This window comes from Chlorocebus sabaeus, chromosome 22 (genome assembly GCF_047675955.1).
Source record: "Chlorocebus sabaeus isolate Y175 chromosome 22, mChlSab1.0.hap1, whole genome shotgun sequence".
NCBI lineage: Eukaryota > Metazoa > Chordata > Mammalia > Primates > Cercopithecidae > Chlorocebus > Chlorocebus sabaeus.
This window is the reverse complement of record NC_132925.1, coordinates 91,345,427-91,360,459: the sequence shown is the minus strand read 5'-3', so window position 1 is coordinate 91,360,459 and position 15,033 is coordinate 91,345,427. Positions and strand designations below refer to the sequence as shown.

Below are 15,033 nucleotides of genomic sequence, written 5' to 3'. Positions count from 1 at the left end.
GTGGAGCGGGACCGGGACCGGGACCTTGAGTGGCTGGGATCCTTCTTCCTGTCCCTGGCTGCTGCTGAGCCCCAGTCCCCATGGTAACCGATCTGCCTTGAGGAAGGAGCCCTGCCCTGCCTGTGGAATTGTCCTGAGTCATTGCTTTGGGCTGGGGCCATGGGAAGAAACCATTGTGTGGCAGGGAAGGAGGTGGCTCTTGGCCCAGGCCTAAACCAGGAAAGCCTGGAAAAGTGGGACCCACAGGTGGGCACGAAAGGGCTGCAGCAGGAGCTCCCAGCAGTGTGTAACACCAGGAGCTGGTCTGGCGCCACTGCCCTGGTCCTTCCAGCTGCCTATCATTGGTGTGATGGCCCGGTGCATTGTGCCACCATCAGGCCACAGCCGTGGATCTCAGAAGGCCTCTGGGGTCCCCTGAGGGCGGGGAAGTGGGGGTGGGGGGACGGATGTTAGCGAGAGGGACAGACCAGGCAGGCTGACGAGCAGGGCGGGCCTGGCTCACGTGGGGCTGTAGGCGGGCCCACACCAAGTTTCACTTCCCGCCACCGCTGCCAGCGAGAGCCGCGGGAGAGTGTGCAGCAAAGTCACTACTGCCTGCCTGCCTGCCTGCTACGGTAAGTGTGGCTCCCCAAGGGGATGGCGCAGGGCAGGAGGGCCATGGGTTCCCCGACCCCAGACTAAGGGGGCACTAGGGGAGGGGCCAAGTCATGTGAAGAGGGAGCCCTCTCAGACAGTCGAATGTGCTGGTCCCACTAAGGAAACCACCCCACCCTCTCCAACTTCCTGCCTGAAAATGGGCCCTGGAGCTCACAGACAGGGCAGGATTGTGCAGGGAAGGCCTGAGATGTGCTTCTGCCCACCCCCTACCCCCTACCCCACTCCCTCCCCTTCGGATCTTAACACTGGGCACTCACACACCCACCCCATGCTCCTCCCCAGGCTCAGCGGCAGGTCCTACCCAACCATGGGCTCGCAGGCCCTGCCCCCGGGGCCCATGCAGACCCTCATCTTTTTCGACATGGAGGCCACTGGCTTGCCCTTCTCCCAGCCCAAGGTCACAGAGCTGTGCCTGCTGGCTGTCCACAGATGTGCCCTGGAGAGCCCCCCCACCTCTCAGGGACCACCTCCCACAGTTCCTCCACCACCGCGTGTGGTAGACAAGCTCTCCCTGTGCGTGGCTCCGGGAAAAGCCTGCAGCCCTGCAGCCAGCGAGATCACAGGTCTGAGCACAGCTGTGCTGGCAGCGCATGGGCGTCAATGTTTCGATGACAACCTGGCCAACCTGCTCCTAGCCTTCCTGCGGCGCCAGCCACAGCCCTGGTGCCTGGTGGCACACAATGGTGACCGCTATGACTTCCCCCTGCTCCAAGCAGAGCTGGCTATGCTAGGCCTCACCAGTGCTCTGGATGGTGCCTTCTGTGTGGATAGCATCACTGCACTGAAGGCCGTGGAGCGAGCAGGCAGCCCCTCAGAACACGGCCCAAGGAAGAGCTACAGCCTAGGCAGCATCTACACACGCCTGTATGGACAGTCCCCTCCGGACTCGCACACGGCTGAGGGTGATGTCCTGGCCCTGCTCAGCATCTGTCAGTGGAGACCACAGGCCCTGCTGCGGTGGGTGGATGCTCACGCCAGGCCCTTCAGCACCATCAGGCCCATGTATGGGGTCACAGCCTCTGCTGGGACCAAGCCAAGACCATCTGCTGTCATAGCCCCTGCACACCTGGCCACAACCAGGAACACTAGTCCCAGCCTTGGAGAGAGAAGGAGACCCAAGGATCTTCCTCCAATGAAGGACCCTGGAGCCCTACCCAGGGAGGGGCTGCTGGCACCACTGGGTCTACTGGCCGTCCTGACCTTGGCAGTGGCCACACTGTATGGACTATCCCTGGCTGCACCTGGGGAGTAGGCCAAGAAGGAAAATCTGATGAATAAAGACCCCCCCCCCCTCCAGCATTGAGTGGTCACTTGGCTCCTACCCTTCTTGGCAGTCCAGACCTCTGCCCACACTCAGGGACCTGGGGAGGAGGGCATAGTGTTTGTCCCTCACTTTCCCTAGCAGGATGATAACTAACTGAGCTCAATAAAAGTAGGGAAAACACGAGAAGCCCGAATGGTTGATGGAAACAGTACAGCCTGATTCCAATCCCAGCAGCCAGGAAGAAAGGGGGCAGCAGCTCCAAACGATTGCATTTATTATAAACAAGAGTACAGACCCCAGACTCAGAAACACAACAGATTCGAAGCTAAGACAGCTCTGGTGAAACAGTAATGGAGGAGGAACACCGAGGTATTCATGTCTGGGCCAGAGCTGCCATCCAGGGCCCCACACCCCACCTTTGGTCCAGATGGCCCCTTGGCCCAGGTGTCCCTGCTGCCAGAACACCCTGGACTGGGGTACAGGAGTTGCATATTCCATGAGGCTGGTGTCAGGGGAAGCAGGGACTCACAGTTGCCAGGTTGTCCGTCTCCTCTGAGCCAATTTCCCTCCACTACCCTGGGGTTTCAGTCTCATATCAACTATCATGTTTAAAACAAAACAGGCAAAATGTTCGGCTAAAATAAAATGAAAACACTGCAGGGAAGAGACCTGAGTGTGCTGGTGGACAGGAGCCCTGCTCACCTGTGGGAAGGGCAGGGCCAGCAAGGGCAGCAGAGCTCCCTGTGGGCAGCTAGGCTGTGTGTAGATGTGGCCCTCTGGGTGGTCCCAGGGAAGATGCAGGGACAGGGAACAGTCCAGGCAGACAGCTATCAGGTGAGTAGGGCTCTGCCTGAGGTGTTCTGGCATCAGGAGGCTGCCTGACCCCCAACAGGCACGACACAGGCTCCAGGGAACAATGGGACATCTGCCTAAAGAATCAAAGCCCAACTTGGTCAGATCCCAAGCTTTGCCCGCATCACCTCAAGCAGCAGCTGGCTGCACTGCCAAAACCAGGACACATCTGCATCATACAGAAAGCTGCGCCACCCTGGTGTGACAGGCCATACTTGGTCACCCTAGGGTAAGCTGGAGAAGAACTCCAGATGTGCCCTGGAGAACCCCCCCACCTCTCAGGGGCCACCTCACAGGGTGCCCCCACCACCCCATTCTTTGAGTTTGGTTTGAGATTTTAGGAAGCATAATTTCAGGTGAGGAAGAGAACAAAGTCTGGTCCCAGCCCACTCTGGCAAGGATCATTCCCCACCTCGTCAGCATCAGAGGAAGCTACATACACAGGCAGGACACACACAGCACGGCTGGGACATAAGGAACTGTGCGTGCACACCACTCACACACAGCATAACCAAGTGGCAGCCAGAGAGGCCGGAGGACGCTCAGAGGGCCGCCTTCGGGGCATCCATGTAGGCCGGGTTGTAAGGAGGCTGGCTGGCAGGGTAGGGCGCGGCTGCTCCTCCTGAAAGCAGAGAGGATCCTGGTTGGCTGTGAGCATGGTGGGCTGCCGTATGAGTGGCAGGCGAGCAGAAAGGGGCAGAGGCCTATTCAGTGATGTACTCTGGGATGGGTGCCCGAAGGATGCTGGCAGATACTCAAGAAGTTAGGCAGGGCTAGAGTCAGCAGGGGCACTCACCAGCGAGGGTCTCGTGGTAGGCCGGCGGGCCCATGGGTTGGGCCGGGTAAGGTGGTGGGTACTGCATTGGGTAGGGTGCTGCTGGCATCCCTGGCTGAGGTGGCATGGTGTGGTAGCCCTGGTAGCTTGGTCCAGGGTAGCTGGGTGGCACACTTGGAGGCTGAGGATAAGGGGCATGCACCACAGTGGTGGATGTGGTGGTGGTGACAACCGCTGCAAAGAGAATTCCAGTGAGGACCCTCCTCCACCTCCCCAGGTCTTAGGGCCAGGCTTGTCACCCATCCCTCCAGCTTAGCCAAAGCAGGGCCTGGTCAGCTCCCCTTGCCATCCCAGGGGGTCACAGTGGAGCAGGGTAGGCACACTTACGACGTGGTCGGCGGCACGTCTTGTACAGGCAGCAGCAGGAGCAGGTGAAGCAGATGATGATAGTGACGACAGACAGCACAAAGATGGTCAGGCCAACGGCCAAGGTTGCTCCGAACCTGCCAAAGAGCTGGATGTGACCTGGGGCCCCTCGACCCTCCCCCCAGACCAGCATCCACACTCTACCCCTTCCCAGGGCACGCCCCTCTTGCCAGAAGGGGTCTGGACAATACAGATACAGCTACTTCCTTGTCGGGTGGCCTGCACCTGTTTCAATCTGTTTCCTTGTGTGTAAACTGGGGTATATGTGAGTCTCTGTAACCATCTCGCCCCGCGTCTGCCCCGCTTGTCCCACCCTCAGAGGCATGGGAGGAAGCTCAGGTCCCACCCCACACACATACATCTATCTTGTCCGCCTCACAGCCAAGTGATCAGGAGGTGGGTATAGGGCACATGCCATAGTCAGGCACTGTGATTTGAGTCAAAACACTTAACAGTGGGCAAGACAGCCAGCCCTGGCCTCTGGGAGCCCACAGTCCAGTGTAGGAGGCAGACAGTGAAGGTAAAATGGCTCAGGAAGCACGGGGTGAAGAGAGAGAGAAGCCCCAGGAGGGAAGAAGCCAGTGTGGCCGGAACAGGAGGCCCCTAGTGTTCCCCTGCACTCCACGACAGCCCCAGGGCAGGGAGGCTGGCCCCTGAGTGATAAGGACAGTTGCCTCTGCCTGCAAGCTTGCTGTGTGCCAAGCACTGTGCCAGGGGTCACACACACCCCTGGGTCCCCCACCTCTGACCTGCTCGGCCACTTCTACAGGTGAAAGGGCCAAGAGCCAAGGGGAGGACACAGAGGCCTGGAGGCAGGAGGTCAGAGGGCCTGCCCTTTGAGAAAGCAAGCCTGGGCTGGGAAGTTCACCAAAATTGACTTCTAGGCGGGGGCGATGGCTCATGCCTACAATCCCAGCACTTTGGGAGGCCGAGGAGGGCGGATTACCTGAGGTCTGGAGTTCGAGACCAGCCTAGCCGACATGGTGAAACCCTGTCTCTACTAAAAATACAAAAATTAGCCAGGCACGGTGACAGGTGCCTGTAATCCCAGCTACTTGGGAGGTTGAGGCAGGAGAATTGCTTGAACCTGAGAGGCAGAGGTTGCAGTGAGCTGAGATCACGCCACTGCATACCAGCCTGGAGACAGGAGCAAAACTGTCTCAAAAAAAAAAAACAGAAAAACCTGACTTCCAAGTGCAGACAGAGCCCCTTACTAGCCACCCTGCCGTGTTCGCAGAGGCCAAGCTTCATTCTTCTCTTTTTCAATTTATTTTTTGAGACGGGGTCTCGCTCTGTCGCCCAGGTTGGAGTGCAGTGGTGTGATCACAGTTCACTGCAGCCTCCACCTCCCAGGCTGAAGTGATTCTCCCACCTCAGCCTCCCCAGTAGCTGGAACCACAAGCATGCACTACCACATTTATTTTTGTAGAGACAGGGGTCTCACTATGTTACCTAACTGGTTTCCAACTCCTGGCCTCAAGCTATCTTCCCTCCTCGGCCTCTCAAAGTGCTGGGATTAAAACTGTCATCATGGCCGGCCAGGCACTGTGACTCATGCCTATAATCCCAGCACTTTGGGAGGCCAAGGTGGGTGGATCACAAGCTTAGGAGTTTGAGACCAGCCTGGCCAACATGGCGAAACCCTGTCTCTACTAAAAATACAAAAATTAGCCGGTCGTGGTGGTGCACGCCAGTAATCCCAGCTACTCAGGAGGCTGAGGCAGGAGAATTGCTTGAACCCGGGAGGCAGAGGTTGTAGTGAGCCAAGATCGCGCCACTGCATTCCAGCGTGGGAGACAGAGTGAGGCTCTGTCTCGAAAAAAGAAAAAGAAAAACAAACAAACAAAAAAAAAACTGTTAGCCTGACATTTTGTGCTGGGTGATAAAAGATTTTAAAAAATAAAAAACGGGCTGGGCGCGGTGGCTCAAGCCTGTAAACCCAGCACTTTGGGAGGCCGAGACGGGTGGATCACAAGGTCAGGAGATTGAGACCATCCTGGCTAACCCAGTGAAACTCCGTCTCTACTAAAAAAATACAAACTAGCCGGGCGACGTGGCGGGCGCCTGTAGTCCCAGCTACTCAGGAGGCTGAGGCAGGAGAATGGCGTAAACCCAGGAGGCGGAGCTTGCAGTGAGCTGAGATCAGGCCACTGCACTCCAGCCTGGGCAACAGAGACTCGTGTCAAAAAATAAATAAATAAATAAATAACAGCTGGACGCGGTGGCTCACACCTATAATCCCAGCACTTTGGGAGGCCGAGGCACCTGAGATCTGGAGTTCAAGTAAGTACAAAAAAAATTAGCCGGGCATGATGGCGGGTGCTTGCAATCCCAGCTACTTGGGAAGCTTGTGCAGGAGAATCTCTTGAACCCGGGGAGGCAGACATTGCAGTAGGCCGAGATCACACCATTGCACTCCAGCCTAGGCAACAAAAGCAAAACTCCGTCTCAAAAAAGTAAATAAATAAAAAATAAAAATAAAAAACTGGCCAGGTGCGGTGGTTCACGCCCTTGATCCCAACACTTTGAGAGGCCAAGGTGGGCATATCGCTCGAGGTCAGGAGTTCTAGACTACCCTGGCCAACATGGTGAAACCCTGACTCTACTAAAAACACAAAAATTAGCCGGGCGTAGTGGCACAAGACTGTAGTCCCAGCTACTCAGGAACCTGAGGCAGGAGAATCGCTTGAACCCAGGAGGTGGAGGTTGCAGTGAGCTAAGATGGCGCCACTGCACTCCAGCGTGAGCGACAGAGGAAGACTCCATCTCAAAAAATTAAAAAATAAAATAAATAGGCCAGGAGCAGTGGTTCACGCCTGTAATCCTAACACTTTTGGAGGCCAAAACAATCGCCTGGGGTCAGGAATTTGAGACCAGCCTGGGCAACATAGTGAAACCCCATCTCTACTAAAATACAAAAAAAAAAAAGAATTAGCCGGGGTGGTGGCACGTGCCTGTAGTTCCAGCTACTCTGGAGGCTTCGGCAGGAGAATCATGTGAACCCACGAGGCAGAGGTTGCAGTGATCCGAGATCGCGCCACTGCACTCCAGCCTGGGTGACAGAGCGAGACTCCATCTCCAAAAAAATAAAAAATAGTAAGTTTTTAAAAAGGTGTCAGCCACCATGCCCAACCCAAGTTTTATTCTAACAAAAGGCAAATGCTTGGTAACTGCATCAAACGCATTCAAAAACTCCAGAGTTGTAGGGCATCCCCTCAGCCTCTGCCCCACAGAGGCCCAAGGAGGGTGTGGGTTCCCCCCCTCCCCGCCCTGGGGCTGCACAACTTCAGCAGGGCCCCACAACACAGCCAGGGACAGAGCTAAAGACTCCAGGCTCAAAAGCACCCCTCAGGACTCTCAAAGCAGGAGCCATCAGCCCCAGGCCGTCCAGGACAAGGCCCTAAGACAGGACCAGCAGACTATAGGTGTCTTCCCGCCCAACCAGAGGCAGGAACGGAGAAACGCACACACATTCACACGCCATCAATGACACGCGACCGCAAGGCCATTATCATCCCTCCAGAGCTCTCTCAGTGTCTGTCTCTCACACACACACACAGCATGGGGCCCAAGCTCACCCCATATTAGCCTCTGCCTTCACCCAGAGGCCTCCTGTACCCCTGGGCTTCCCCTCTTCCCATCGTGGGCCACTCAGTTTCAACTTCCTCCCCTTTTGGAGAAAAGGAAAGCAAATCTCCTCCAGATGACGTCGGCCACAGGAAGCACAGACGCGAGGCCCCGTTCCACCCTCTTAAAGACACAGGATGGCCCCACCCAGTAGCGGGCTAGCAGCCAAGGAGCCAAGGGGTGGAGGCCGGAGAGGAGGGGAAGCAGAGGTGCCCCAGCTGCCTCCCAGAGCTGCCTCTCTGAGCGGAGCCTGCGGGGCCTGGCCTCGGAATGCAGCCTGGCCACTAGGGAGTCCAAGAGCCACCCCAGCCTCTGTGGGCCCCAACCACACTCTAGCTCAGCAGCACCCCCACCCCCACTTCCACCTAACCCACCGGCCCTGCTCCACCAGCCTCCAGGAGGAGCTTCTGCATCCATCTAGGCCTAGAGGGCGACCCTGGGGCCCTGGCTGACACACCACAGCGAGCAAAGTCCAGCCTATCCCTTCAGCTCCTCCTCTCCCACCAGCACTCTCTCCAATCTGTCTCCCCTGTTCTCCGGCCACCCTGCAGGGTCCATCATGTCACCCCCTACTCCAACGCCAGCTATGGCTCCTGTAGCTCTTGGGATTACAAAGGAATTTGCTTTATAATTACATGTTAAATAGAGTGTGTGTATCTGTGCTTTCCTGTATATGTATTATAGTTGACGATAAAAGAAGAAGAGAGGCCACGTGCTGTGGCTCACACCTGTAATCTCAGTACTTTGGGAGGCCGAGGCTTTTGGGAAGCTTGAGCCCAGGAGTTCGAGACCAGCCTGGGCAACATGGCAAAACTCCGTCTTTACCTATCAAAAAAATCAAAAATTAGCCAGGCATGGTGGCACGCACCTGTAATCCCATCTACTCAGGAAGCTTGCTCCTGCCTGGGAGACTGAGTGAGAATCTGTCAAAAAAAAAAAAAAGAAGAAGAAGAAGAAGATTTATCTCACCAGACACTGAAACTTATAATAAAGGAAATTTTATTTATTTTTTTTTTGAGGTGGGGTCTCACTTTGTTGCCCAGGCTGGAGTGCAGTGGCACAATCACAGCTCACTGCAGCCTCAAACTCCCAGGCTCAAGTGATCCTTCCACCTCAGTCCCCCAAGTAGCTGGAACCACAGGCACGCACCACCACACTCTGCTATTTTTTTTATTTTTTATAGAGACAGGGTCTCACTGTGTTGCCCAGGCTAGATTTTAATATTTAATTAAAATTTTATTTTATTATTTTATTTATTTATTTTTTTGAGACAGAGTCTTTCTCTGTCATAGGGCTAGAATACAGTGGTGTGATCTCAGCTCACTGCAACCTCCACCTCCCAGGTTTCAAGTGATTCTCATGCCTCAGCCTCCAGAGAAACTGGAACTACAGGCATACGCCACCACACCTGGCTAATTTGTGTATTTTTAGTAGAGATGGGGCTTTACCATGTTGGCCAGGCTGGTCTCGAACTCCTGACCTCAGGTGATCTGCCCACCTTGGCCTCCCAAAGTGCTGGGATTACAGGCGTGAGCCACCGTGCCCGACCTTTAATTAACATTTTAAATAAAATAAAACTCCCTATTAGGCCCACAAAGTCATGTGTGGTCTGGAACTGGCCCCTCTCCTTCAACCTCGGTGCTCAGTCCCATCCCCCTCCTTTCAGCTTTGAAAGCACCATGCTGTGTCCTACTCAAGGCCTTTGCACATGCAGATCCTTCTGCCAGCTCAGCCCTTTCCTCTTGTCATCTCAGCCACACCTAACTCATTTCTGCTCACCCCTCAGGCCTCAGCTCAAAGTGTCACTTCCTCAGGAGCACCTTCACCACCACGCAGAAGAGGCCAGGCCCCTTAGCACATGCCCACATGGAATTAAATTCCTTTCTACCTCAGTTCATAAACAGACACTCTGTTGTGTGTGAGCATTTGATCAACTACATCTTGCCCCTGCTTTGTACCATTATAATCCAATATAGCTTTCGGCCACCACTGTATTTCCAGTGCCTACCATATGGTGAGTGCTCAATCAAAAAAATTTTTTAAACAATCTTGTGAATGAATCAATAAATATCGGACGGGTAAATGAATAAATTCACTCAGGGACCCCATTGGTAGCTCCTGGCAGGACATCCAGGCATGGTGACCTTAGAAAACCAAGCAAATTCAAGGGGTGCTTGCAGAGTGGGCCTAGGGTCCAAGGCCACACATGGCTACAGTACCAAAGGAACCACGCCTCTGAGAGGAAGGAATGGGGTCTCCAAAGGCCCCAAGGCTGGGGCCAAGATCAAAAGGCAGAGTCAGCCCAAGCAGGAGAGAACAGAAGGCAGAGAAGCAGCCACCCTGGCAGGGAGTTCGGGCAGGATTGTAGGGTCTGGGGAGAACTGGGGGGCCTCCAAGAAATGGAAGGCTCCAAGCCTTAGACTGTGAATGTCATGCGCGTCCGTGTGAAGAGACCACCAAACAGGCTTTGTGTGAGCAACATGGCTGTTTATTTCACCTGGGTGCAGATGGGCTGAGTCCGAAAAGAGAGTCAGTGAAGGGAGATAAGTGTGGGGCTGTTTTATAGGGTTTGGGTAGGTAAAGGAAAATTACAGTCAAAGGGGGGTTGTTCTCTGACGGGCAGGAGTGGGGGTTACAAGGTGCTCAGTGGGGGAGCTTTTTGAGCCAGGATGAGCCAGGAAAAGGAATTTCACAAGATAATATTATCCCTTAAGGCAAGGATCGGCCATTTTCACTTCTTTTATGGTGGAATGTTATCAGTTAAGGCGAGGCAGGGCATTTGCACTTCTTTTGTGATTCTTCAGTTACTTCAGGCCGTATATACGTGCAAGTCACAGGGGATGCGATGGCTTGGCGTGGGCTCAGAGGCCTGACAGTGAACAGGCTGGCTCTGGACCTGGGATACCCACACTACCCCCATGGTGTCAGCAAGGCCCCAGACAGGCTGTACCACAGAGGGCCTGAGAACCACAAAAAGGACGCTTTGAGGGCTGGGAGGTAGCACAGTGGCTGTGGCCACACCTTGCCTAATGGGCCTCTCTCCCTTTCCCCTGCACTGTGGCAGTGGAGTCATGGCAGAGGGTCAATGGTGGCCTCCTTGGGGTCTGCAGCCAGAGCTTCTGCCACTCGGTGCTTAGAAACCCAACAGTCTTGCCCGACAGTCCCGTGAGTGCAAGGAGCTGGGAAGAGGACATGAGGGCAGGATCCAAAACAACCAGGAGACTAAGGAAGCTCTAGGGAGTGAACAAGCCATGAATGGCTGGAGCCACTCACCATTAAACAGAGATTCACTTGCCAAAGTCTAGGGGGCAGAAGACCTGGGCCAACCCTGAGCCCACAAACAGGGCCACACTATAACCCCTGCCATGGGTGGCATCCTCCTGCGGCAGGGGTTCTGGGCCAGGCATATGTGGACCCATCTGAATCCAGGCTCCAGCCTGCTGCCTCATGCCTAGAAAAGTCAAAAAGTAGTCCAGGTCAGGCACGGTGGCTCACGCCTGTAATCCCAGCATTTTGGGAGGCTGAGGCGGGCAAATCACGAAGTCAGGAGCTCGAGACAAGTCTGGCCAACATGGTGAAACCCCATCTCTACTAAAAATACAAAAATTAGCCGGGCATAGTGGCCAGCACCTGTAATCCCAGCTACCCAGGAAGCTGAGGCAGGAGAATGGCTTGAACCCAGGAGGCAGAGGTTGCAGTGAGCAGAGATTGTGCCACTGTACTCCAGCCTGGGCAACAGGACAGACACTCCATCTCAAAAAAAAAAAAAAAAAAAAAAAAAAACCCCTGAGGGAGACAGTCTGAGGCAAGGGTCCCAAAATACGAAGAGGAGGAGAGGTCAGTGGCAGGGAGTGGGGCAGAGCTGGGTGGGGCCCCTGGCCTGGGGTCTTTCCCCTGCCTGGCTTCTCCTGAGCTCCTGGCCATGGCCTTGACAGCAGGGGCCAGACCCTCACCAAGGAGCCAACTCTCCAGTGGACAAACAGTGCCCTTGGCCAGGTAGGCAGCACACGTATGCCCAGCAGAGGATGTCTCTTTGGGAGCCAGACAGGCAGCCACCTGAGAGTGTTCAAAAGAGAGGAGTCACTGATGACCCTGTCCCCCCCTCTCCTCCCAGCACCCACTTCTTTTGCTCCTGCACCTTTATAAAGCAGGTCCTAGGCATAAGCTGGGGCTCAGAACCAAGCAGAGGACAAGGGATGACATGAGGTGCGGGATGGGGAGCATCACTCCAGTCACCTGCTCTTCTCAGTGCATGGGCAAAATAGCCTGGGGCAGGAGGCAGCAGGGCGCACCAAGCACACAGCACAGGAGGCCCAGTGCTGTGCACGCCACGGCGGCAGCTGGGCTAACAGAACAGGTCCCACACGCATACCTTGGGGAGTCAGAGGTGCAGCTGAGCTGGCCCCAGTCACCTCCCTGTTGCCACAACCCCAGGAAGCCACTCCTCCTCCTATGCCCCTCTGGGAGCTTGTTCTGCACTGTCTCCTCTTTGCTGTCCCAGCTCAAATCACTACCATTGGAAGGGAAAAAAAAAAAAAAAAAAAAAAAAACAACACCACAAGAAACCCTTCACAAGGATTCTCCAACTCCCTTTTTTGTTGTTGTTTTTGAGACGGACTCTTACTCTGTCGCCCAGGCTGGAGTGCAGTGGCGCAATCTCGGCTCACGGCAACCTTTGCCTCCTGGGTTCAAGTGATTCTCCTGCCTCAGCCTACAGAGTAGTTGGAATTACAGGCACCTGCCAACACGCCCGGCTAATTTTTGTATTTTTAGTAGAGACGGGGTTTCACCATGTTGTCCAGGCTGGTCTTGATTTCCTGGCCTCAGGTGATCTGTCCGTGTCAGCCTCCTAAAGTGCTGGGATTATACGCATTAGCCACCACACCCGGCCTCCCTTAAAAAAAAAAAAAAAAAATCCACGGGGTCTCGCTATGTCGCCCAGGCTGGAGTGCAGGGATTACTCCCAGGCAGGATCATAGCTCACTGTACCCCTGAACTCCTGGCCTCTAGTGATCCTCCTGCCTCAGCCTCCCAAGTAGCTGGGACTACAGGAGTGTGGCACTGTGCCCAGCTTCAATGCCTGTCTTATTCCTCATCCATTCACGGCCAAAACTCTCCAAGGAGTTGCCTGCAACCAGCATACAATTTCCAACCGCTCTTCAGTCTGCTCCACTGCCTGGCTCTTGCCCAGGGTGCCATGGACTCCATGGTGTGAAATCTCTATTCCACAGTGCACTTCACCGCAAGCCTGCCTTTGTCCAGTGTCCAGCACCAGGTCCCTCCCGCTCCCTCCACACCCTCCCTTGAGGGAGCTGCTGAATGTATGTCTCCATCCTCACCTCTCCCCTCCAAGCTCTGGCTCTCTCTGGCCTCCAGTGCCTCTGGCCAGGATGCTGCCTAAGGCCATCTCCTACAGAAACAACTTCCCACCTCCCACACCTGCCCCATCTGCTCTTTCCATCTTCCACAGAGCAGCCAGTGTGGTCTTCCTAAAACACCATTCAGTCCCCAGCGCTCCCAGGACCCTCCGTGATGCCCATTGTCCTCAGGACGAGGCCCACTCCTGGACTGCCTCCAGGCCCACACAGGCTGGGCGTAGGCATCTCCCACAGGGCCATCTGAAAGCCCACGATCCTGGGCCTCGGGGCAGGACAGCCAGCCGCTTCTGGGCTCCTGGACACGGAGGGGAAGGCCTGTAGAGATCTCAGGCTCCAACCAGCCCTGAGGTGTTGAAGAGGGGCACAACTGCACTTCTTCCCCTCCTCCATGCACAGGAACCCTGCCCTGATTCTGCTGTAGCCAGTGAGGCCACACACCTGCCTGGGCCTACAGGATGGGATGGGACAAAAGAAGAACCCAAGCCCCCCACCCAGGCCCAGAGCCCAAGGTCTCTTCCTCCAAAGGGGCAACCCTGCCCTCCTGGGCAGACCTTTTCTTTAAATGGCTTCTAGATCCACCAGGGCAGGGGGGAGACAGCAAGTGGAACAGACCCAGCCAGGAAAGCCCGCCCTAGTGGCTGCACACCCATTCCACCTCCAGGAAGATGTCACAACTCCTGTCACCATGGCAATAACACAGGCCGGAGCCCAGCCAAGGGGACTGGGGCTTGGGGGTTGGGGTTGCTCCTTGGTTCCCTGAGAGAAGAGTCCTGACACAGTAACCACGACCCACAAAGCTTGACACGAACTGTGGTGTCATTGGTTATCCCAGGATCTCTCCCCACCGTTATCACCCCACTACCATGCGCTTGCCAGCACCATCACCCCATCACCATCACCCTTGTCACCAATGCCCAACCGCAATATACCCACCCCCATCTACCATCATCGCATGCCCAACACAGCCCCTTCTCTGTCACTCCTGCCCCCATTGGGACCCATCAGTCATCTGCTGACTCAACCCAGCATCTTGGTCAATGTGACCCCGACTCCTGGTCCTTCAACTGTCAACCTGTGACCGCAGTCACTCCCGTCCCCACCACCCCAGCACGCTAATGAAGACACCTTCACAACATAAGGAGCAAGTGTCCTCGCGGTCAGATATGGTGACAGCTTCTTGGGCTCCACCCCAATGACCGAATCATCCCAGTCCCCCAGATGTACGCTGGCCCCCACTGAGTCCTCTTGTCACCTTTGCCAGGAAGATGCACCCAGCCTGCAGGCTTTACTTACCCTAACATGGGGTCGCTGTAGCCAGGGCGAAACCTCAGCGCTGAGCCCAGCTGCTCCACCGGCTCTACACTGGCGGGCACACTGCCAACAGGAAACCTCATGATCAGCACAATGAAACCCCACCGAGCGCGCCAGCACAAACACTATCTTAGGGCACCGCAAAACGTGTGCGGAAGCTACTATGAACCGGTGGCTTCAATGGCCTTCCAGAGGTGGCCTCTGACCACACTGGGATCTCACAGCACAAAGCCACACGTCCTCTCAGGTGTCCACCGGACTGTCTCCAGGAGAGAACATGTTAGGCCACAAAACAAATCTCAGCAGATTTTAGAAGACAGATACCATACAAAGGATCTTCTCTGACCACAACAGGATGAAGTTACAAATCAGTAACTACATTGCCACAAAGTTTATTATTATTATTATTATTTTGAGATGGAGTCTTGTTCTGTTGCCTAGGCTGGAATGCAGTGGCATGATCTTGGCTCACTGCAACCTCCGCCTCCCGGGTTCAAGTGATTCTCCTGCCTCACCCTCCTGAGTAGCTGGGATTACAGGCACCCGCCACCTTGCCCAGCTAATTTTTGTATTTTTAGTAAAGACGGTGTTTCGCCATACTGGCCAGGCTGGTCTCGAACTCCTGACCTCGTGATCTGCCCGCCTTGGCCTCCCAAAGTGCTGGGAGTACAGGCGTGAGCCACTGCACCTGGCCTACATTGCCACAAAGTTTTTTTTAAAAAGCACTAAAAAAAAAAAAAAAA

General features: G+C 55.1%; 2 protein-coding genes across 2 annotated transcripts in view; one reads left to right on the top strand and one right to left on the bottom strand.

The window, feature by feature from the left end:
- Positions 1 to 66: 66 nt before the first annotated feature.
- Positions 67 to 1,953, top strand: TREX1 (three prime repair exonuclease 1). The gene is made up of 2 exons (XM_007984121.3): positions 67 to 614; positions 940 to 1,953. The coding sequence occupies exon 2, from the start codon at positions 965 to 967 to the stop codon at positions 1,907 to 1,909; it is 945 nt and encodes a 314-aa protein (XP_007982312.1). The 5' UTR covers positions 67 to 614; positions 940 to 964; the 3' UTR covers positions 1,910 to 1,953.
- Positions 1,954 to 2,178: 225 nt separating this feature from the next.
- The window catches only part of SHISA5 (shisa family member 5), a 34,980-nt gene continuing 22,125 nt past the window's right edge, over positions 2,179 to 15,033 (bottom strand). Inside the window, exons 3-6 of the mRNA XM_007984120.3 lie at positions 14,273 to 14,353; positions 3,936 to 4,051; positions 3,570 to 3,782; positions 2,179 to 3,395 (exon numbers count right to left, since the gene is read on the bottom strand). Of these exons, the coding sequence (XP_007982311.2) occupies positions 3,316 to 3,395; positions 3,570 to 3,782; positions 3,936 to 4,051; positions 14,273 to 14,353 (490 nt within the window). The 3' untranslated portion in view covers positions 2,179 to 3,315. The remainder of the gene's footprint in view (positions 3,396 to 3,569; positions 3,783 to 3,935; positions 4,052 to 14,272; positions 14,354 to 15,033) is intronic.

Bases quoted from the DNA above. Each gene is read 5' to 3' on its own strand.
- TREX1 (XM_007984121.3), top strand. From the start codon at position 965: ATGGGCTCGCAGGCCCTGCCCCCGGGGCCCATGCAGACCCTCATCTTT.